At 37.1% G+C, this 24834-nt stretch overlaps 1 protein-coding gene across 1 annotated transcript in view; it reads left to right on the forward strand.

Moving 5' to 3' along the window:
• Window positions 1–24834, forward strand: part of LOC149559707 (uncharacterized) — a 97317-nt gene that overhangs the window by 37180 nt on the left and 35303 nt on the right. The window contains exon 5 of the mRNA XM_089824256.1: window positions 20053–20130. Within this exon, the coding sequence (XP_089680382.1) occupies window positions 20053–20130 (78 nt within the window). The remainder of the gene's footprint in view (window positions 1–20052; window positions 20131–24834) is intronic.

The raw sequence follows: 24834 nt of genomic DNA on the forward strand, positions 1-24834 counted from the left end.
TGTAAGGACGCCTATGTGATTACCAACGAATCACATCGATATATTGAGTTAGTATCCACAGGTGTAAGGAACATTGGAGTTCTTGCTTATGTCCGCATAAGTATGAACTTTTCAAGAGAGGAATTGTGTGTTTGATACTCCGTATCAGATAGTCAATTGCTAATATGTTATGTAGTGGTACAAAAATTGATGTCAACAAAGAGTTCGCTGATATTCAAGTGTGTAGTTGCATTGCGATACATTGTTGCTATTGGATACACTCCTAGAATAAGTCTCAGCAGTTAACAACATAGCTGTGAAGGTTACAATGCCAGTGTGAGCATTAGACGCATTAGTGCCGGATAGCGATGTAGAGTTCAGAGGTGTTGGGTATCCATCTTCCTCACCTTGGAGAGAGAGTTGACTGTACCAAGCATGTGGCAGCAAGGTGTTCTGACACGTTGGGACTCTCATACGGTGCATGTAACATACCAGAAGTCGCGGCGTGATAGATTCTAGTAGTAGGTCGTGGGAGCATTGGTGGTTGTGGCAATGGGTCTTCAAGGGCTCATATCAGCTAGAGCGTATGCTTGCAAGCTGCTTCAGTAGTCTGATCATCTATTTTAATCAAGATCTATTTGGCATGTGCACAACACAACTATGGTCGCATAGACAACCAGCCCAATCATGTCAACATCAAGTTCCCTCATTTATCTTATGTTGCATCTTGTTTACATCAGAAGATATTTCTATTTATTCAAACTTTAATATGATTGTATGATACTTCCAAATATTTGCCATCACAAGACGACTATTGGATAAAAACACAGAGGAATAGAATACATGGTTTAATGCATTTTGGAGTATTTTGTGATTTTTGAATCATCTATCCGAATATTCATATTGTACATGTTGCCATTGCCATATTGTGGGAAAGTAAAAACGTTGGGTTAGGATTATTGTCTCTGCTCACCATTTTGTATTGAGTTTGATCAGTTCATTCTATTATTCCTTGGGTTTGGATCACTACATTCAAAGTGTTTCACCAATGCACGCACACGAATAGAGGGCAATTTTAAAGGTTGTGATTTCAATCTTGCATATGTTGGTTGTAATTGAAACCTCCCAGGCTATGTTCGTTGAAGGAATGCTTCCCTTGATGCGTTAAGTGGAACATTTTAAGCGCATTGTTTATGATTCCACATTTTGATGTGCCAGAAGGATGTTGGTAGTTGCTGACTCTAATGTTCTAAAGCTCGTTCAATGATACATGTTTGGTATGGTGTATGGTCATCATGTTTTATTTAGTGCCTTCAAAATATTTGTTTATTATCTCTTGTGGAACTCCAAGTTCTACTTGCGTGTGACCATATGTCAGTCATAGCTCCCATATGCTTATAAAAAGATCATGAACTGATTAGTTTCTTGAATGTGGTTCAAGCTATTATATCTGCTGCAAATCTACCTTATGTATGCTTTAATGGACGCCCACGTAATGTGTGATAGCTCAAATTGGAGAGGATTGTGTGATTTTTCTTTTCCTCAACCAATTGTGTTTGATTGGAATGTTTAAAAACATTTAAAAAAAATCTCCATTGATACCCCTCGAAAGCATGGTCAACTGCAGATTTGGCACAATTAGGGAACATTTGGAAAGGAAATAACAATACAATTGTCCACAAGGGTAGAAGAATTGTGCCTAGTGTATATGGAAGTGAATGAATGAATGTTGTACAAGAAGCTGCAGCATGGACATATGCAAGCGTAGATCACTAAAACAAAATGCTGAAGGAAATATTCCAGAGAGAAGGCAGTCCAAGAAGTCTTGTGCCCTTTGTCAAACCATTTCCACATCTGGGGGTTCTTAATGACTGCATGTAAACAAAAGAAAAGATGCAAAAAACTTGTTTTCATTGAAACACGATATGCTCGGGCACATTTCCAACAACGATGAAAGAGACAGACCATTGCATCGAGAAGCAAGTTGTGAACCTGAATCTCCTCAAGGTGGAGTTTGTGCAAATGAATGGAAAATATGAGAGAGAGTGCAACTCTGGTATGGAAAACTTAAATAAATTGAGTCTACTATGAAGAACCAATCACACTCCACTGTAGGCCAAAGATAGTCAAGGAAATTCCAAAAATCATATAATTCACCATGCAAATAAAAACAAGGTGGAGTACGAGATGAAGTCAGTCAGGGAAAAATTCTAAAACCAAAATATCCTTCACCAAATCAAAATCACACCCTAGTGCTATATCATGCTAGTCAAGGAACTTGGAAAAGAGGAAACACACCCAACAACGAAATAGCCCCAGTCAAGGACTAAAAGTAATAATCCACGAAGAGCCTCAATACACGCTCAATGCACCTTTTTACGAGGTAAAGGAATATAAAATTGAATGAAATCCATGACAAGGGGGAAAGTACAAGGCTCCTTTGATTTCCACGTGCTCCAAAGTTTTTTTTTTTCATTATAAAAATAATCTGAAGTCCAAGAAATGAAGGAGTTTGGAAGAGTGAAAAATGATGATCTAAAATATGAAGGCACACTTATACTTTGACTCATGGAAGGAATAGGTGTCATTCAAAAAATTATCCAAGAGATGTGGAAATGGAAAATCGAACGATTGAATATTAAATTCAATATTTAATAAGTAATCTTTTGGAAATTTGAAAAAAGCAAATTGACCTTTGGTTAAATATTTGAAAAAAGGTGTGAAAAATGTTTGAATTGGATAAATGGCTTTTTCGAAATATTTTGGAACAATTGGATTTTATTAATTATTGTGTTTTCTATAATAATTAATATGATGAAAATCATAAAGTACAATATTAATTTTAAAATGGATGAAACTTCTTCATGAAGTTTAAAAACTCAAATTGTTAGTTTTGAAAAAAAGCAGGTAAAAAATTGCTGAAAAGAAGCATTTCTTGTAAGGGAACGTCTCATCTCACACATTCAGACCTGCACTTGTTTTACCAGTAAAATAGAAAAGTTCAACTCCTGAGCTTTTCAACGGTATATAATACTGATATATTTGGTCAAGATTTGCAGTATATACCCCCCTGAAAAACATGCAGTATAAAAAATGTGCAGGCCCATCTCATTTTAGAAATATTTCATATGATATCTGGATCAAAACTATCTAAAAGAAAATTTCATCTCCCTTTAAAAAAATGCAGGGTGTAACAGAAAATCCTCAATTTTTCTTTGTTTGCATCATACCCGTGGGTCCCGCTTGCCTTTTCTCTCATTTTGATATTTTTTTTTGAAACATTATTTTATTCTTCCAACATGTTTGAGCGCTTATGGGGATTTAATTTCGTGGGTTGCACTCACCTTTTCTCTCCTTGTGGTTTTTTTTCATCAAGCATAATTTTATTCTGTTAACCTATTTGAGCGCTCATTGGGATTTAATTCATTAATATTTAATTATCTCTTTCGAATGCACGTTTGGAGAGAAACATTTAATATTTCAAATTGAAATGGCCTTTCCCTCCACTTTCTCAACTCGATCAAGCAGTGAAACTCTCCTAGTGACACGTGGCACTGCTTGATTGGCCTATACGTCTGCATCATTGCCATTTTACAACTGTGTCCTGGGACCTTGCGATGTCATTGCTGCATGGCACTACCTAATTTGCTCTCAGATCCTCGTCACCACCCTTTCACTACAATGTCCGGCTAGAAACCTTGGCCATGTGTCATCATCTCACATTATCGTGAGTCGGACACCAATTGTTGTGAAATCACAACAATTTGCAACTTGGTAGTCGCTGACATCACCATCCTCTAGGGCCGACTGCCACATGCCGTGTTTCTATTCGTCGATTAGGACACCTCATCACCACTTGGTCGCCATATCATCATCTTATTCAATGCACCTATTGGACCTAATACGCCATGTGTCAGCTCCTCACGTTTTTGTGAGGTTTGACACCTATCTCACGATAACATGATATTGGGCCATGTGTCGCCCTGTATGCATCTCCACCTAGTGAGCACCTACAAGACCTCTCCGCTATGTGGCGCTCTATTGTGTTTTCGCATTCTTCCTAACACCTCACTCGAAAACACAACCATTGACACCTGCCAATCTCTATCTAGTCTATCGCCTCGATCTTGGTGCTGTGTTGCACTTCAATTTGTTGATCGGGTTGACATGTCATTTCACAATCAACACCATCGTCAGGTTGGTAGCTCAAAATTTACCTCTTTGCACACATAAATGGCAGCCCGGGCCCCACAAGAAAGTCCGTCTTCATATCAAAGAGTTTTCTCTTTGACATCTTATGTATTGGCATCGACACTTAAAATACTAAAAAGGTTCTTTGCTCACACAATGTGGGACTAAACGATTTTCCCTGTCTTGCAAGCTTTGCATACAATAGCATGTAGTCGACGCACAAAGACAAATGGTGGCACTTGCAATGGATTTGGCTTTTCTACAAACAACGATTCTATTCACTTGTAACCTTCATCCAATCTTTTGTGCAAGGTTCAGCTAAGAAGCCATATTAAAATGGATTTGGCTTTTCTACAAACAACGATTTTATTCACTCGTAACCCTCACCCAATCTTTTGTGCAAGGTTCAGCTAAGAAGCCACATTAAAATCCAAATGCAAATCTGAGAAAGACGGGTTCTCCAACCAATCCGTTGATCTAGCAATGTCCACTTTCCATAGTCCAGCTCTGCAAGCTTAGTCATGAATTTTCAAGAGAGGCGCTTTCTTACTAAGAAATATACATCTGCCATCACCTTCCTTTGCGAGAGACATAATCAACAAATAAGGAAATCACCTTGTGAGTAAATTTGCATTGACATCTCAAAATCCCACCATGTGCCATTCACCCAAGAAATGGTCTCTAAATACAACACCCATGTCTGTTCCATCATTGGAAATGAGAATATCTTCACTCGTTGCCTCTGAGTGTCTTGTTCATCAAACGCAGGCCCTAGGCTAGCAAACGATTCATCCATGTTCATCTTTGATTTGTGTCTTTCAACACATTTGATCTTGAAGTCAAGTGCAACATAATTTGACTTCCAACACCAAGACAGAGTCTCCAATCACCGTTTCATGCTCAACAATTCAGTCTCATCAACATTGAGCAAGGAAAATGTCAAATAATCGTATGCGAAGAAGACCTCCATTGGAATGAGCTGGTGCCTATCGTCCACTGCAGACGCAATAGAACGATGCCTCTTTCTTATATTTGTATCATGCCTATGAAGAAATCACTTTAGGAAAGTGTTGTGTTTTGTATGAAATGTGGGTGCTCTTTTTCCAAAGTCACGAATAATCATTGCAAGTCTACTCTATGAACCCACGTTATTGCCAATTGAAACATGCCCAACTATAGTTAGTACATTCTATAGTTTGCTTTCATTATGAAAGCCGCTTTGGCCTTTTATAGTTTTGTGATCTTACCCATTTCTTCTTAGTTGAACTATATTCCATTTGGTATAAAATTGAAATTTTATGCCATATAAACTTTCACCACCTCCATGCAATTCATTGAGTATCATGCGATCAATTAAAAATGCTAACTTCAATCAGAATTCCCAATTACCAAAGTGAAAAAGGACAACAAAACCTTCTGGCATTACACAGAGGAATCCACAACAAGCAATGGCCTCATTAAAAACACCACATGTTAGCATTACTGATTCACCCAAAATAATTTAGTCAATAACAATATCTCCATTGAAAAGGTAAAAGTTTGATGAGGCAAGCCGGGTAACAAAGTGGTTTGACGAATTTTTTTTCTCAAACTTGTTCAACTAGCCTTTTAAAATTCAATCGAGCAACTTCGTGATCCAATCTGCTGAATAATTTATCATTCTAAATCACTGAAATGCTTAATTCAATCATTCCTGCCTAGTGCCAAATGAAGGCCAAAGGCTATGTTGATTGGTCGTGAAAACCGAGTCAAATATGAGTCAAATACTGCAATCCACCTATCTTAGATTTGTACTTTGTTTGTTTTGCACTAGGGGATGCATCTTTGCTACATAACTTACATCTAGTTGTAATAGGTGTTCCAACGGGTTTACGGTTCTGCAATTCAAATCTCTTCAACAAATCTCTAAGATACTTAGCTTGTGATATGAAAATTCCATCTTTATTTTGCACAATCTGCTATCCCAAGACTTATTTCATCTCTCAAGTCATACTCATCTCAAATTCTTTGTTCATTTCTTTTGAAAATGTCTTGCTTCATCATTACCTCCAAAAATAATGTCATCCACAAATACTACAACTATTAGTAAAGCATCTTCATTCTTTCTTGGATACAAATTACTAACAATATTACCTTTCATAAATCCCAAATTTGTCAAATGTTTATCCAATGTTGCATACCAACCACTGGGTTGACTAAGCAGGAACTTCTTTGCCAATACAATTTTTTTGAAGCTCACAGTACATCCTCTCTGATCAAATACAAATTCACATCTAAGTTCGTATAATCGAACATCACAATGTATATGACTGCATATGATAATTTATCACATGGAAATAACCTTTCATTTATACCATTTCCTTATTACAATAATAGAGAATTGTCTATTATTAGTTAATGGTAATCTATTTGTAATCTAGTGTAAATATTAGAATGTTTCTAATATTTAGATAGCTTTAGGTAGTCGCTTTTTTAGCTTTCTTTCAGCTAGAATAAAATGCTTCTATTCTTTACGATCATTTGTTAAGGAAACATTGTTCCATTCTTTTGTATATAATGACCTCTCGGTCTCTGTTAATAACAAACAAGTATTTTACCAATTACTTTGTGATATGGTATCACAGCCAATACTTAAATTTTTTTCGACAAATTTATAATTTCTTTTGAAATTATTTGTTCAAATTTTTCGAAATAATTTCTTTGATTTTCTTTTCAACACTTATAGGGTTTTCATGTTTGTGAGGAATTCGTCTGTTCACTACCTTGTTTTTTGGCTAGCGTTTTCAGAAGACCAGTTTGCAAATTACGTTTTTCAAGCATGGATTTGCCAAATTGTGTCTAAAATGGGAGGGCTCCAGTAGGTCCTGCAGCTCCAGTTATACCACTGATCCCTGTACAGACACCTCCAACTTCTCCTACAGGATCACTTGGATTTGTTGATGCTTCACCTGAGTTTGACCCAGACGCTTTTGATGAGGAACTTGATAAACACGTATCTCTTGATACTAATGTTGGTTTTTCTCCTCTTCAGCCTAAGTGGTGGGCTAGGACTCTTGTTGATCTTTGTGATGATGAGCTCATTGATGGGAGAACTGCTCGAAAAAAGAGCAAACCTATAAAGTTTGTTTACGTTGCTCTCATGATCAACATTCACAGTATGTTTGAACCTCAAACATATTTCGAGGCTAAAGAAATTCCAGAGTGGGAACAGGCCATGATATCTGAACACTAGAGCCTGCTAAAGAATAACGCCTAGGTCCTTTCTGATCCTCCACCAGGGAAGAAACCCATTGGTTGCAAATGGGTTTACAAAATCAAATACAAATCGAATGGTACTTTGGATAAGTACAAAGCTCGTTTAGTTGCAAAAGGCTTTTCTCAGCGTCAGAGCATTGATTATGAGGAAACCTTTGCTCCTACTGCAAAGATGAGCACCATTAGATTAGTCCCAGCCATGGCAGTGCTGTTTAGCTGGAAGGTCTATCAGATAGATGTCAAGAGTGCTTTCTTGAATGATCTCCATGAAGAGGTCTACATGACGCAGCCTCCTAGTTTCAATGTTGTTGGTAAAGACCATTAGGTTCTGAGATCGTTAAAAGCTCTCAATGGCTTGAACTAGGCCCCTCCGGCATGGTACATAAAAATTGATAAGTATCTTAGTGATCAAGGCTTCAAGACGAGTTCTTCAGACTCAAATTTTAACATCAAGACTACTGACAGTGATATCATCCTTCTGGTTATTTATGTGGATGATTTGATCATCATTGGCAGTTTGACATCTTTGATTCAGGGAATCAAATAGAATTTATTCCAGTCTTTTGATATGAGAGACATAGGGTTCATGCATTATTGCTTAGGTGTTGAGGTTTGGCAACAGTCTTCTAGTATATTCATCTCTTAGTCCAAATATGCCAGGGCCTTGTTAGACAAATTTCGTATGTAGGATTACAAGCTTGCATCTACCCCTATGGATAGGTCTCAAGTTATTAGCCAAGTCTGATTCTCCTTCTGTTGATAATACTACATATAGGCAACTAGTAGGCAGTGTCATCTACCTCTTTGCTACTAGGCTTGACATCGGCTTCGCAGTGAACTACATCTCCCACTTTATGACAGCTCCTAAGGCTGATCATTGGATGGCAGCAAAGCGCGTGCTTTGTTATGTGAAGGGAACTTCAGATTATGGACTTTTGTACTCTCGAAGTTCTAATCTTAGACTCAGTGGGTTCACAGATTCACATTGGGGAGGCTTTGTTGACTATAAAAAGTCAACTTTTGGATATTTGTTTAGTTTGGGATCTAGTGTAGTCATATGGACCAATAAGAAGCAGCAGGCAATTTCTCTCTCCTCTATGGAGGCTGAATACAATGAGATTGTTAAGGCAGGATGTGAAGCTGTTTGGCTTCGCTGAATGCTTGGGGATATGCACTAGGAAGATTGACTACTCTGTTTGTTGGTGACGAAGGTGTTATTAACTTAGCGTAAAATTCAATCTTCCGTGAATGAACCAAGAATGTGGATGTTCACTGTCACTACATACGATCGCTGGCTGAAGACATGATAACAAATTTGCAGTATCTTTCTATCACAAATGAGACTGTAGACATTCTCACCAAGCCTCTTGGTCCTGATAAGTTTGTCAAATTAAGAGGACAACTTGGTGTTGTAGATAGATTAACCATTAAGGGAGGGTATTACGATAATAAATAATCCTCTATTATCAGTTAATGGTAATCTATTTGTAATCTATTGTAAATATTAGAGTGTTTCTAATATTTAGTTAGCTTTAGTTAGTTGTAGCTTGTTTAGCTTTTTTAGCCATACTTTTGGTCGGGTCAGTGGGTTCAAAGGTGTTGCTTGTTTGATTAGAGATGACATTTTCAGGTTCACATCAGTGGTTCACTCTGATGCCTTTGCCAGATTCATGTGGGTCCGTATTGGTCGTGAGGGACATCTTTCTTGCAGAATGCTATTTTCCACCGACCTCTTCTCTGTATGCCATAAATGATGCTGAGGACGAGGATCCTTTTGGTGATCTTCAGGAGAGCATCTCACAGTTTGTTACCTTGGGTTATATCATTATTCTTGGAGACTTCAATGCACAAACCAGGAATCTCCAGAATCTTATACATGACTGTGGCTTTGATTCGATCTGCACTTCTGAGATAGATCTGACCAGTATGGGACTTCAGTGTACCTCAGATGATGCCTTTGGACCACTCTCGTGTTATGATCGTCACCTCCTCCAGCTTAGTGAGTCTTTCTTGTTTGTTGATCCTGAATGGTTTATCCTTCTTTTTCGGCTCTGATCTCTCCACGCTTATTCTGAATCCCCAGATCTTCTAGCGTACCCTCTTCCCTAGGTGTCCTCCCCGCACTCCATCCTTGACTTCCACTCTTTGACCTCCCACACCATTTCACTTTATGATATTTCGGATCAGCCACCCCTTCATTCCATTCCACCTCCTTAGTGCCATCTATTTACTCCATCCAGTATCTTTGAGGCCATTAGATCCATGAGATGCATTAGAGCTGCAGACGAGGATGGTTTCCAAGCAGAACTTTTCAAACTTGGTGCTTCAGTCCTTGGATCCTATCTTCCTACACTCTTTAATATAGTCCTTGTCGCGCCATGTGATTTATCCTATTCACAAGTTTGGGCCTGCCTTGGACCCAAGTAACTATAGAACTATCATGATCGGGCATATTTTTGCCAAACTTTATGCCACTATTTTGAACACCATTCTATTTAGAGAGCTTGACATGAGAGCATATAGGGCTAAAGGGTAGATCAGTTTTTGTGTAGACTATCAGACTATGGATCACATCTTCATGTTGAGGGTTATTATTGAGGAGGCTAGGCACCGCTTTGAGAAAGTCTACTACTATTTTGTGGATTTCCGCAAGGTTTTTGATTCTGTTCTTAGGATGGCCTTATTTTAGAGACTTAGCGAGATTGGCATCTCTGACATGTTGTTGACTGCTATTATGAGACTATATGAGAAGGTGACTAGTAGGCTGAAGACGTCGGAAGGCTTTTCTATTCCAATTCAGAGCACCATTGGGGTGAAGTAGGGTTGCCCTCTTTCTCCTACTTTGTTCGGATTGTATATTGATGAGCTTGATGATTTCCATGTGAACTTCTCGCATCCTGGTGACAGATGCTATTTGTATCAGGTTTTGATCTCCATTCTTTTTGTAGATGATGTTGTTCTCTTGGCTTCTTCTCCTGACATTTTACAGAGACTTATTGATGGTTTAGCTTCTTTTTGTGATCAGTGTCAGCTTGTGGTCAATCTAGCTAATACTCGTGTTATGATCTTTAACTGCTTAAAGATCTCTCATCTTCATTTCTTTTTTCAGGGGCAGGAGATTGAGATCACTTCTTCTTACATGTATCGCGAGGTAAAGTTTTCGAGACCTTGCTTCAGTTTGAGACTGACTATTCAGTCCAGAATTAGTAAGGGTATGGGTTCTTTGGCAATTCTTGAAAGATAATGTTTTAGACATCATTTTCAGGATATTTCGTCCAAGCTGTCCCTCTTGGACTCCTTGGTTAGACCGGCTGTTCTCTACGGGTCGGTGGCTTGGAAGCCTTTTCTTCTTGGTTTTGATTGGGCCTCTATTGAGCGTGTGTAGACGTTGCTTTTACGACGCATCATTAGGTGTCACAGATTTACCCCCCACAACATTATCCTAACCGAGTTTGGAGCTCATCCTTTCAAACTTGGGGCCATTTTTTACTTGATTTGGTTTCTCCATCGGCTTTGAGGCTTATGATGTTGACCGACATAGATACTCTCATCTAGCTTATTGTTCTACTGTTCAGATTATGAGATTTGACACTAGCACTAGATCTCGCTGTTGGTATGCCAGGCCACCTCTCTGTTGGGTTCGATTGGGATTGACATTGATAGTCTTCCTCTATATCAGTCCTCACTGGATGCTCCTGCTCACCTCTTCCCCTCACGTCAGGAGTTGAACGAGTATGTATAGACAGTACATTATCACTACATGGTGTAATCCTTCTGGTGGACTACATCCTAAGATGGCCCTTTATGCAAAGCATTTTCTTGAGATTCAAAATGATATTATTGTACGTCCTGCTTATCTTTATCGGCATTGGTGTGACGCCCTGCGATTCTCTTTGGGCTCCTTTAGAGTTGGCTCTCATCGTCTTTGGGTCTAGACCAATCACCATATAGATAGGGAAGATCGAATTTGTAGATTGTGTACATTGGCTGAGGTTGAGACTGAGATCCACTTCATATTCTGGTGTCCTATCTACTATGAGATCAGAGGGAGATTTTACTGTTTATTTAGAGATTGTCTCTCTTTTAGTGTTCTTTAGCTATGTTGACCAGCGGTGTCTTGCATTTTACCTTCGGGAGGACACCTAGCTTTGTGAGCATACCCTGAAGTTAGTTACACCTCAGGGCCATACCTTAGACCAACTCATCACTGCCTTTTTCTCCCCTTTGTCTCTAGCACAGGGTGTGAAAAGGCCATCCAACATCACTCCCTCTAGATCGGTCAGACATTGTACTAGTCTTTCCAAGAAGCGACACTCCTCCAGTGGTTCTCGGTGACGATCTATGACTCTGAATTGTCCACGGTTATATCCTTCTGGGACTGATTTCTTTGTACCAAGGAAGGTTCCTTAGTCCTTACCTTGGTTTTTTTGGTTTCGTGTCTTGTTTTGTTTCTTCTTAGTCACTGTTTGGTACTCCTGCTTTGGCCGACTCTTTTGTTTGTATGCTCAGTCCCATAAAACCTTGTGGTTTTTTGTGGGACATTAATATTATTATATTATCTTATGTTATCTTACGATCATTTCCGAAGAAAACATCGTTCCATTCTTTTGTCTATAATGACCTCTTGGTCTCTCTTAATAACAAGCAAGTATTTTAACAATTACTTTGTAAGAGTCTTAAAACAAGTATTGAGTTGGCCTTGAGGCTTTCTCAATTTACAATGATGATATAGGACATCATTAATACATTACACATTACATTACATTACATTAAAATTCGTCCAATAAGGATCTTTTCAATAGTCAACCTCTTGGGAATCATACACTAAACAATCTTTGCCAAACCTCATAGATTGAACATTTGTTTTCACCATTTGAAGCATGGCATCCTGAACCTGTCTCTGACCATCCTCTTAGCTCACTTAACCAAATTCCATCTTTGCTAAAAGATATACTCAATTTACCAATACTTGCTTTTGAGAAACTCTCTCTGAAAGCTACCTCCAGAAAACATTGCATAACTCTGTCATATCTTCATATTTCTTTCTGCGTTGACCATTGACTGTGACAAACGAATCTTCCTTTTCAACTCTGGTAATCTTCACAAAACAAGGAATATGTTGACATCAATGATGACCACTATTATGAATGTAACACATAAGCACTGAATCATGTCTCCAACAATGCTAACATACTCCCCCATAGGAATATCATCAACATTCATGCTAACAGATAGATGTACAAACAATGCTTAAACACATTCAACAATGTGTCAAAAACACAAGGTACAGTAGGGTCATACATATCTATTTGTTATAAAACAATAAGAGAACTTGTCTGACTATGCTTCTTTAGCGTGATTGGTCTTAGTGGATTTTATCTATGGACAGTGACAATCATTTCTACTTAAGTTCACATAACAAATACGGATTAGGAAAAAATGCTTATAGTTGTCATTAATTTTGAATAGAGCTAGACATTTCTCTTTGCCACAATTATCATTGGGCCTAGAAAAATCTAATTTCTACCATTCAGCAAATGTGATTTCGGACAAACACATTCAATAAAAGACAACTAACATTGTGATTGAGGACACACATCTAATCATAGCTACAACATCCTGATTTTGTTTAAAAGATCTATTCCTTATTGTTCTCATGTGGAGGGTTGTAAATAGTTGCTTTGAGATAATTGTTTGCAACCTATGCCTCAATATCAAGCTTGTAGTTGAGGAAATCGTCTGCATTTGCTCAAAGTTCTATTAACTCAAAGTTCTATCCTTGGAGAATTAGATTTCTGAATGAATGAATGAGTTTTAATGACGTCCACGAGACCAGCAGTCTATGGGACCCACCAAGATTCACTAATCAGATTGTTGAGATTTCTCAAGGCTGTCCCTTTTGTTGTGGATTTGTGTTGGCAAGATGGCCATCTTGTGAATTCTTGATTCCTCGAAAAGTTCTTTTATGCTATTCACTCGTAGTGTGTCCTTGTATTGATTGCGGATATCCTCATATGCGGTGCAAACTTTTACATAATGCCATTCCATTTCCACCTCCCTTTGGTGTAAATTCTTTCCTCCCATTCTTCTTTAGGGACCCTGCATAAGCCAGTTTCGCATCTCAGATGGTGTGATCCGGACCTCAATTGAGCGATTAAATTTTTGCCTTCTAGCGTGTCATCTAGTTTGTTCAATTCGAATAGAATGTTACGATTTTTTTTTGTTCCATTTAATGTAGAGATTATGCCTTCTAGGGTGTCATCTATTTTGTTCAGTTCGAATACAATGTTATCATAGCTAGAAGGCTTGCTATTCAACAAAATGGTGTTTACGTCATCATCTAGATTAACTTTTATCATAAGTAATTGACACATTAATAAAAAAACTTACTAGCGTGTTGAATGATATTGTCATCTTCCATCATATTTAGCACATATGGTTTTTGCATTAAAGTCATCTTTGCACTTGATGCTTGTGACCCAAACAAAATTTCGAGATCATCCTAAACTTGCTTCAAAGCTTTTGGGACATCAATGTGGTGTAGGTATTCATTTGAGAATCCAAGGTCAGTCGATGCTAATGTGGTGTAGGTATGCATTTGAGAATCCAAGGTGAGTCAAAATAATGTTGAAGGTATCGAGTTCCATTGATATGCACTTTGCCTTGATTGGGGGTCACTGCTCTTTTTGTTTCTTGCTAACAAATATAGCATATAAATCTTAAACGCACAATGTTGTTGCACTTCTACTCTTTGAAAACATTTTTGAGATTCAGTTGGCTTATATGTTGTTCCACTTTATATATCCCATAGATTCTTTTTTAGTAAGGATCAGTTGTAGCTTGACTTGTGTGTTGAAGTCTTAACCTTGAAATTTCTCATTTTTTAATACATTTTTATCTCTATTTTCTCTAACAGAATTACTATTTCCCCCCTTAATCAAAATAATGTTGAAGGTATCAAGTTCCATTGATATGCATTTTGCCTTGATTGGGGGTAACTACACCTTTTGTTTCTTACTAACAAATATAGCATATAAACCTTAAATGCACAAAAATTACTCCCAAAAAGTTTATATTTAATTTATCATTGAATATTTAATATTTAGAATCTTCCTAGAATTGGAGATTCTGAAAGGGATTTAATTTAGTGATGGCTGCTTTAGTGAAAGCTATAGACTTGTTGGCAATTTGGAAGCTTAGAACTTTGATTTGTTGTAATTATCTATCTTATCCACAGAGGCAGCCCATCTTGGAAACATCGCAGGAATAGGGGATGCCTAGGGAACTTTGACTTTGAAATCTAGAGGCAATTTGACTTTGGCTTTCAAAATAACTCAAATTTGGCCATAGTTACACCACCCTGGGGGACGGGGGGACTGTAATAATCTTTGCTAGTTCAGATCAACAAATTCAGACTGGGACTCAAGGCATTTTATCAAACAGTTGGCATAAACCCGGAATTTAAACTTTATTACTGTTGTCAGAAGTTCAACAATAGAAGAAATGCAGAGAGATAGCCAAACGAGCTTGCAACATGAAGGAAATTCTGAACTAACAATTTCAAATGCACACTAAACTTCAGACCCCACACACTACGCGTCTATCTTAAATCTGGAACAAGTGAGTTCTGAAAGTATTTCCACATATGATATAATGACTCCCAAATACCAACAAATTTACAACACAACAAATGTTAAGAGGAACCTGGCAATGAAACACAGACAACTGGTTATCTAAGACCACTCCCAATGACCTTCAGTTCTTCCTGTCAGTGCCCAGTCCTTCAATGTATTCAATATTGGCAGGTAAAGTGATGTAGACGTGCAGTCTTGATCTTCGAATGCTCAGAATTTCAGATATCCCGAGGTCGTTAGATGATAATGGCCTTCCTCTGTGGAATACATTAATCGCGTGCTAACTCTGGGAACCTGTTAATTGAATGTCTGGTGTTATCTGCCCGTGGTTACAACAGTTGGCTTGAGGAGAGTCTAATCTGTATCTATCCAGTGCATAAATTCGTGCCTCTCTGCAACCCATGATTTCTGGTGAAGCTGCCGTAGATGTTTGAATGGCTAACACTCTTAACCGACCATACTTGTAGCTATGTCACACTCCGTAAGTGCAAAAGAGACTTGGTTGGTTACGTTGCATACCTTATACTTTCTCCTTCCTTTCATGTGGTCTTGGCTCTTACTTATCTGCCGGAATTGTCTTCCATCTTAGGAACTGTTTAGCTCACGTGCAGAATGTTGTATAGGAATAAATTAATTTTTCCTGTCATAAATCTGTAAAATCTTACCAAGAAGATTGGGGCTACGTCCAGCTTCTGACTTCCCAAGGGATTTTGTCCTTAAGAAGATGCACAGTCACATTAAAGCAACCATTCAGGATTTTGATTAATATCCAATATTCATTGTTCTTTTCCCAAGACTGAGCCTCTTTTTTTTAACCTTAAAGTGAGGAAAAAGTGCTGGAATAAGAGATGTGGGATAAAATGTCAATTTCGTCTTCTAGTTACTTTATAAAGTGAATGTCTTAATAAAATATAGAGTAACTTTATTAAAGTACTTTAATACATTAAATGACGAACTTAAGACAAATCTTCCCATATGACTAGCACGCATCCTTTTTGGAAATGCCGTTAATCTATCCGGATGTGGAGATAGATTAACTAGGCGCTAAAAGAACTAGCACGAAAGAGGGGACATGACAGAGACGACGAAACGGGGGGACAAGTTTCTGGGACGGGGGGACAGAGGGGCCTTAATTTGGGGAAAGTGGTGGTGGATAGGAGGGGGTGTATATATATATACATATGGTACTTTAAATGCTAGTTATGAAAAGATGTATTGCAGTAGAAGATATAAGGATGTAAAAGAGTAAATACATGAACATTGGATGGAATTGGAACATCAAACATTGAACATAAATAGTCAAATCAACAAATAGTCAACATTGGGACATCCCCCATCCTCGGCAGAGGTGGCAGAATTTGGTATACATATGGTATTTTAAATGCTAGTTGTGAAAAGATGTATTGTAATAGTAAGGATGTAAAAGAGTAAATAGTTGAACATTGGATGCAATTGGAACATCAAACATTGAACATAAATAGTCAAATTAGCAAATAGTCAACATCAGGACGTCTCCCATCATTGGCGGAGGTGGCGGAATCTGGTGGCGTCACTGGGGACGGAGTCCTCAGCGCGTCCAAGTCTTCGAGACGGGGGGCAAAAAGAGGGGGGGACGCATCTCTGTGTTACTATGAATTTGGGATAAAAGTTCCCCTGCTTATTATATTTTAAGCTTCTGTAATGTATAAGTACATGTTTTATCCATATTTTCATATGAATATATTAATGGTCTGTGTTTGGTTCAAATCTTTTACATTTCCATACATAATTAATTTTCCCTATTTTTATTTATTCATCCTGTAACCATCACCAAAATTGCTAGAAAATATTTCTGTCCGCGAAACACACCTCCCTGTCCTCTGCTGACCCCCTCCCAGAAACTTGGGTAACCATGATAATTATGTGCAATTCCCATACTGGTAAAATGTGTTTGAAAATGTGAGTTATTTTCAAAATCAGCAAAAGCAAATATCCTTCCTATTATATTCAAACTCAGAAACAAACAATTTCATGCTAATGTAAATTTAATTTGTAGTCTGATCGGTTGAGCCATACTGCAATTAACTCATTTATTCAAAGTTCTTACTAAAAGCAGATAGAAAAGGACTATGAAAGAACTGAATAATATTGTGAGAAGAGAGCAATGATAAGGAAATACAGCAACTATTACAGTTTGTATGCCTCTTACAATGTGTCAGAAATCTGAGTTGAACATAACCCAAACGGCTACCTAACAGATGAATAAATGATGAAGACTCCTGCTACACCTGCAATACCTTCCCCTTATGACTTGGGTATTATATCAGACCTGTGGTTTCTCTTAGAACAATAATCCACACAACTGTGCGTCTATTCCAGTGCCTGTGGTCTTCCATTCTTCAAAGGCATAAGTTGGGTGGGCGTCAAAGGTCTTGGCTACCAAGAGTTTCGTCCTGGCATATCTGCGAACCTTGCTGCAGAAGTATAAAAATCAAGGATATAAAAAAGATACCAGCAAACTTAAAATCGCTGCCTTATAAAGACTCGGCAACCCAAGAGCTCAAACAGCCAAGAAAGCCTAGATTTCAGTCGATTTATTTGAAGATTAGCGCACCGCATTAAATAGAAGATTCTATTTGCCTTTATAGAATTAAATAGTCTGAGGATAAGGAAAAATCTTAAGGGACCCATCACTGAAAAGTAGGAGTCACTTAAGTGAATCTGTGCCTCCCCCACATATCTCCTTTGCAACTATAGAAAACAACATAGAAATTTTTTGCAAGTATCATAACTTGCTTAGAATGACCATCATGATGAATGCCTCTACTCAATGGAGAATGAAGTTGGAGTCATGACCGGCTACGAGTCTGGATTGCACAATCTCTCTTGCTCTCCTGTTCTCTCCTCCTCACTCAACGGTGACACATTGTTTGATGCGAAGGTTGTGTGGAGGGTTGTGCCTAACTTCTTAGCATTTAACTTGAGCAATTTATTTTTATCAGGAATTGATGAAGACGAATCTCAATCAATGGAGATTATGTCATTTTCCTTATAACTAAAATAAACTACTAAATGGTTAATGAACGTATTCTAGAGACAAACAAATGTTGAATAAAGGGAATGATGTAGTATTCCTTGGAAGCACTATTATGGGGTGTCAATGTCTAAGATGCCGCCTAGATTTATGATGAGGAGGCACAAGAAGGATTGATTTGGGTTCCATTTGATGCAGCAGCAACTCATAGTTAAGATGCTTTTTCTAAGGTAGAAACTGTATTCAAAGCTACAGTTCACAAGAACAAACAAAGATATGCCCCTAGAGAGCTCATCTATAGGAATTTGAAGAGATTGAAGAAAAGGAGAAGAAAATGCTTTTGAAATGTATTTTTGTTGATGCCACGTTGGCAAATGCCAGCTAGGGCCAAGCTTCCTTTGTTAGTCATTTTGTACCTGAAACATGATTACTTTGGGCTTCTTGTTATGTTTTTAAATTAATATTTTATATGCACATTGATAATGAAGTATGAAAGCAAATAAATTTGGACATTTTTAACCTGCTGGACTCTCAAGTGAACCTCATTGCAGGTGTATTGCTATAAATATTTTGAATTTTTCCAAATTTTAAAATTTTAGCCTTGTCTTTATATAGCTATACTTTGCCATCCCCTAAAATAGCCTCAACATGTGTCCCTGAAATGTTTAACCTTGTTCCTAATCGTCCCAAAAATGCTTCCCCTTGTTCCAGTTTCCCTTGAAACAACTCCTTGTTGCTTGCCCTCCCCATCATAGAAACTTGGTTGAGATGTATGGGCAATAAAGTTTTGGTGGGAAATTGACATGTTAAAGATAAAGGCCATTAGAAAAAGTAGTGCAAAAAGGAAGTTGCAAAAGCAAAAGGTGAGTACATAAGTGTGTGAGACGATTTCTGGTTGTCTGTGTTTCAGCTGATAAATAGTCTGTTATTGTTGGACAGCTTGCAATTTAATGCATCCAAAATGGGTCATTTTTGAATGCATACAAATTCCATCGTTTGTTTTTGGGATTGGGAAATCAGCATCTCCAAAACCATTTCAATTTCTTTGTAACTGAGCTTTTGCTTAACACAGGCCTTCAGTTTCAACATATTTTAGATTGCGAAATTGAGGTCATGACTTCCACATTTTCCGAGTTTCTTGTGGAAGCTTTGTGATCCATGCCATAGTCTGTTTCCTCTCTGGAATAAATGATATTGTAACAGTTTTATTTTTGATGCTTTTCATTAGCTTGGCTTTTTATCTTGTAATTTTGATAGGTAGATTGCAAAAGAATTTTTTAATATATTTCTTAGAAGACTTTTATATAGAATTTCCTAAATCTCATCTGGTCAATTACAAAACATTGTGAAAAAAAGGTGTATGATTTAGTGGATTCACACTCTATTTCCCTCATTGAATGCATGAATGTTTCATAATCTCGGAAAATTATATCAGAGTTTTTTCTGCATATAGTACTTTCTAAATTTACATATTTTCTACTGAATATATGCACTTGATTTTATTTGTTATGTGGTGGCATTGCCTTCTATTACAGGGTTCTAAATTAGAATTAATTGTAGATATAAATATGTAAATACCAGTATTTTTCATTGTTTGCAGAACAGGAAAGGATATTATTAGGCAAGGATGAAGTTTTTCATCAGGAAATTACTATTAGCTCAGGAATTTATTTAAGCTATTTTTTTTTTGTTTTAAGTCAATTTTAGATCAAAAGCTTCATTTTTGATGTTTGCCTTGTTTTCCTTTTTCATTTTTGGTCTTGGTTTTTTGAACTTGAGGTTAGGTGAGTACTCCATATGCATAATGCCAAATAGAGGATTTCTTTTGTCATTTAGGTTAATGCAGTGTTGTGATTAATGATTTATAGCTTATGGCTATGCAACACACGGTTTCTCCTGATTCATATCTGCACACTCGCAATACTCATGGAAACTCAATTATGAGTTGTGGTATTTAATTATCTGTTCGTGATTATGCAGAGTGAGGCTGCAAAAGTGGTAGAGTCTCAGCATAGCTTAGAAAGACAATTGGAGCTGATCGAGACGCATCAGCAAGAGGTTTATTGTCCAAAACTCTTAGATTCTTATAATATATGTCAGTTTTAGTATATCTTAAAAGCCATATGTTCATGATAAGTGATATCAGGCAAATATCTTCTATGCAAATGCTGCCAATATAATTGAACTTTTGATCACATACATGCAATTGTATAACTTGCTTTAAAGTATCCATAATCAGAATCTTAAGAACATGATAATAATGGTCTTAATATGCACAACTTTGATATTTTAGTAATTAGTTTGTCTTTTGCATGTCTACAAATCAATCCTCTTAATACTATTGACTGATGGTTGGGAACTAAACTCTCTTTTCAAAGCCAAAAAAGTTCTGAAAGGAGCTTTCCAAGACCTTTATGAACTCACAACAAATTATGAGAACAGGAAAGAGAGGAAAGAGTTCTTTGTATTGCAGTGAGGAGAACATGCAATGCCAATGTATAAACAGGAGCTGATAAACTGTAATGTTGGCTACATAACTGGTAACCATCCTATAACAGAACACCAACTAGTGTATTACTCCTAACATTCCCCACCTTATTACATTAGGCCTACAAATGAATTCCCAAAAGAACTCAAACTTCACCTTGCGAAGAGGCTTAGTGAATACATCAGCAACCTGTGAAGCAGAGGGACAAAACTGGACCTGAATGTGGTGCTGGATCACTTGTTCTGGAATGTAATGACAATCAACCACGATGTGTTTGGTACACTCATGAAAAACAGGATTCTTAGCAAGTTTCAATATGCTTTGATTGTTGCAAAACAACATCTGTGGGTGATCTTCTGAAATATTCATATCTGCTAAGATGTGACATAACCAAATCTCCTTGTGAAGCACATTATTCAGCATTGTTGGATGAAAGAGAAGTCACATGTGGCTTCTTACTCATCCACAAAATAGGGCCAGTTCCAAGATGAAAAATATAACCTGATGTTGATTTCTGATCATCTAGAAATCCAGCGTAGTTTGAGTCAGCACATGCTGGCACGAAGAATTCATTATTCTACTTTTATTCCAGACCATGCTGAAGAATGCCTCAAATATATCACAAAACATGCTTGAATGCCACCGAATGATGTTGCTTCGACATTTGCAAAAACATGGATAGATAGCTGACAACAAAGCATAAATCTGGTCTTGGTATATGTCAAGCAATGAGACTTTCTACAAATTTGATGAAGAGTACTCCCGTTATCAACAACAGACATGGCAAACTAAAGAAATAACAACAAATTTAATAAACAAACAATTGCAAGAACAAGTAACTTACACCTATTATCTCCAATGAAATGAAATTACAATATTCAGAAAATATAATGGAAAGCCACATGGGCATTTTCATTACAATATTTTGAAAGCGAGAGCCACCATATACATACTCAGAATTGCCTTGATAACCCTATGGGCCTTCATTATATATGGAAATTTTAACTGCCTAAGAAGGTTCTAGAAACTCCAACCCTAAATTTTGAGGCCAACCATCCCTAAGATTTTTTATTTATATTTTATTGCATTGGAATAAGGCCCACCCCAAACAACACTTAGAACTCAAATGCATTTTTGATGGAATTTTTTTTTTCATCCTAATCAGCGCAACTTCCAGAGAGCATAACTCTTTACCCTTTTAATCAATTGACTATTATAACCCCATTTCAGAAATGACAGGAAGGGCTCTACAGTGCCTACATGGCAAAACACCGGTCAGATGAGGTTTGATTCCTTTTGGAGCCTTTAAAGCCTTTGAAAATGAGTTCAATCTTTTTTAGCCTTCTACTATGAAAATCTTCAATATCTTCAAAACCAAACTTTATCTTGCATTGAAACTTTACCGGCAGGCTGCTCTAAGCAAAGTGAATCTCCAGGGAAGAAATTAGAATATTGTTTTATTCTAAGGGCGAAATAACATTGTCCAATAAGAAGACATTAGGTAAAGGTTGGTGAATATTTTAAAATAACTGTGTCCTAAATGTAGATTACGCTGGTGATTGGACCAGGATTTTGGATCAATTATGTGTAAACTAATGGACGATTAGCCTGGGATTTGCACCCAATTTATTTAATATCTTGGTGACCTATTTGACCCCATATGTAGGTTTTATTCGCCAAATTGCAATTGCCCAAAGAGATAGAATCGCTGTGACAATCGAAGATTTGGGATCTTCTTGCAAGACACTGTAATGTTCCCAAATTTTGTTCCTTATTTCAATATATCCAGTTCAGTGTCCTATGCTATTCGTGGTGTGTTCCTTCTGGAGATCACTGAGGGCGCTTTGATTCACACTAGTCATTGGATGTTTTACTCGTGCTTATGCCACAATAAAGACCAGGTTCAGAGGAAACATGTTCCTTAAAATGACACCTTAAAGACAAGGTTCAGAAAATAGATTTCATGCCAAATGTTGGCTATAATGCTGATGTAAAAGTCTGATATTCGGTAGTGTCTGCTTTGATGCGAGTGTTTGTGTTTTGCCTTTTCAAAATTTCAAGTAATATGCTTGATTTGTATTGTCACACAGTGTTTGATAGAATTTATATGCAAAGTACTTGCAATTTTTATTGTGTTTGTGGATCAGGTACTCAGATATTATAGAACAGACCTTACACAACAACTACTGATGAAATGGATTTGAAGCAGAACTGAAAATTTAAGCTCAGAAAAGGAAGGGGATTTACAGTCTACATTGGCAGCCCATACCCCATTGAAAAATTATTTGATGCGTAGGATTGTGATATGGTTGATGCATTCATCATACACCTCTTTTATCCAGACGAGACACTATTTAATTTTGTTTTCTCACAAGAGATATAGTAAATTGGTGGTGTTGTATTAAACCGTGGAATGGAAGTTCCTTATATAGATTTACAAAGATGTTTCTAAAAGGAATGAACATTAACAAAAAACAGAAGAGGAAACTTTCCTAAACAAACTAAAGATGACAACCTGATCATTAAAGAAACATTGTATTATCCAAATAGTACCTTGCAGAAGGCTGGTCATCATCTAACTACCCTGTAAAAGACTACATGTCTTGCGGTCATACATTCTTCAAGACATTCTATTGCTTCTGAGAATCTCCTTGGATCTGCAAAAGGTTAATGACCAAGAAGCCACAATTTTTTAGGAGAAAAATTGAAAAATCAAACACAAATCTTGAGATGAAAAACTGATTAAAACCAGACAAACATAATCCTATTTTGTCTTTTGTTAATGTTTGTTTCTTTTGGAAACAACATCTTTGTGAATGAGGAAGTTCCATTCCTCTGTAGAATACAACATTGATTTAGCATAACATGGAATCAGAGCGGCCTTATGGGATTTCATTAAATTTGGCGATTTTTAATTTTTTTTAAAAATTGAGCTCTTCTGATCCAGATTTTTCTCCAGAAATTTGTTTTTCGATTTTTAAAATTATTTTTTTGGAGGTATTTATGCTAAATGAAATTTGGTAGCCCATCTTTGAAGATTTTTATCAAAAATTGCAAGCTTGGTCGAGGGTTTCGATCTGCTTTTGTAATAACCCCATTAGGTTATAACTTCTTCAAACACCAAAAATCTTTATACTTCAGTTGTTTGACATTTCGTCAAACACTTTGCAAGCAAGGGTCATCTGACTAATATAACTTTTCAGATTGCTGCAATGATTTTTGTTTGGATTTGCCTCAAAGAGAATGCGTACAAAAGACTCCAAATTTGTCTAAACAAGGACCTAACATATATGAGTTCTAATCATGAAAAAGATCACCTACAGCTTACTGGTATTTTAACAAACAGTTGGTATGCAAACTAACTGGCTGATAAGAAATGATATATTAATGCTCAAAGACAACTATTAATGACCAGCAATTGTATCTCCTTGATTGAGGATGAGTATCCAATACAATATTCATACTAAGTTAGCCAAGACTTTTGGCATTTACAAAGATATCAAAATATGATGATTGCTGATAAAGTTCATATGCACCTACAGCTGCCAATGAAAAGTAATGCAATACTAAATATTTAACTTCAGTACTTCCCTACAGCAGTACGCTAATCGCATGCATGATTAAATACAACTAAAGCCATGGATTGCTGATACCATTGTGAGGAATGTAAAAATGAACGATATATCTATTAGTGAATGATAGGTCTGATACGAAATGACAATTACAACAGCACTCTATAGTTAAAGGCAACTATGAAAATACACATCAGACCTGGCATATGAAGTTGCCTTAGAGAATAGATGTATTGCAATACCACTGAACAAAAAATAACCTCCTCAAGTGCCCAAGTTGTGCCTCTCTAGCTGCCGCCCCTGATTGTAGATGGCTGTAATAATTTTCTTTGCTTTTTCGAATTTTCTTTTTCGGATTGCTTTTTCGGACTTGCTTTTTCGGCTTGCTTTTTAAGTTCTATTTTTTCGGCCTGCTTTTTGTACTCAAATGTTTTTTCTCAATGTAGCACAAATAGAAGACCGAAGTATCTTCCTCCCAGCTGCAATAATTCAAGTGATATTTCACACTCTCAAAATCGCGTACCAATTGAGAGTTTTCGTTCTCAATGGCCACAAATATTTTTTCCAAGGTCACCGGGAGACGGGGAGACTTTGAGGTCTCCGGTACTGGTACGGCAATTTTTCAAATAGGAGACGGGGGTACTTGGAGACGACAAATTTTTTTTTTAAAATTTTTTTTAATAGTTTAAAGATTCTAATACT

This window comes from Cupressus sempervirens, chromosome 4 (genome assembly GCF_028749045.1).
Source record: "Cupressus sempervirens isolate cs-2001-9-10 chromosome 4, ASM2874904v1, whole genome shotgun sequence".
Lineage (NCBI taxonomy): Eukaryota > Viridiplantae > Streptophyta > Pinopsida > Cupressales > Cupressaceae > Cupressus > Cupressus sempervirens.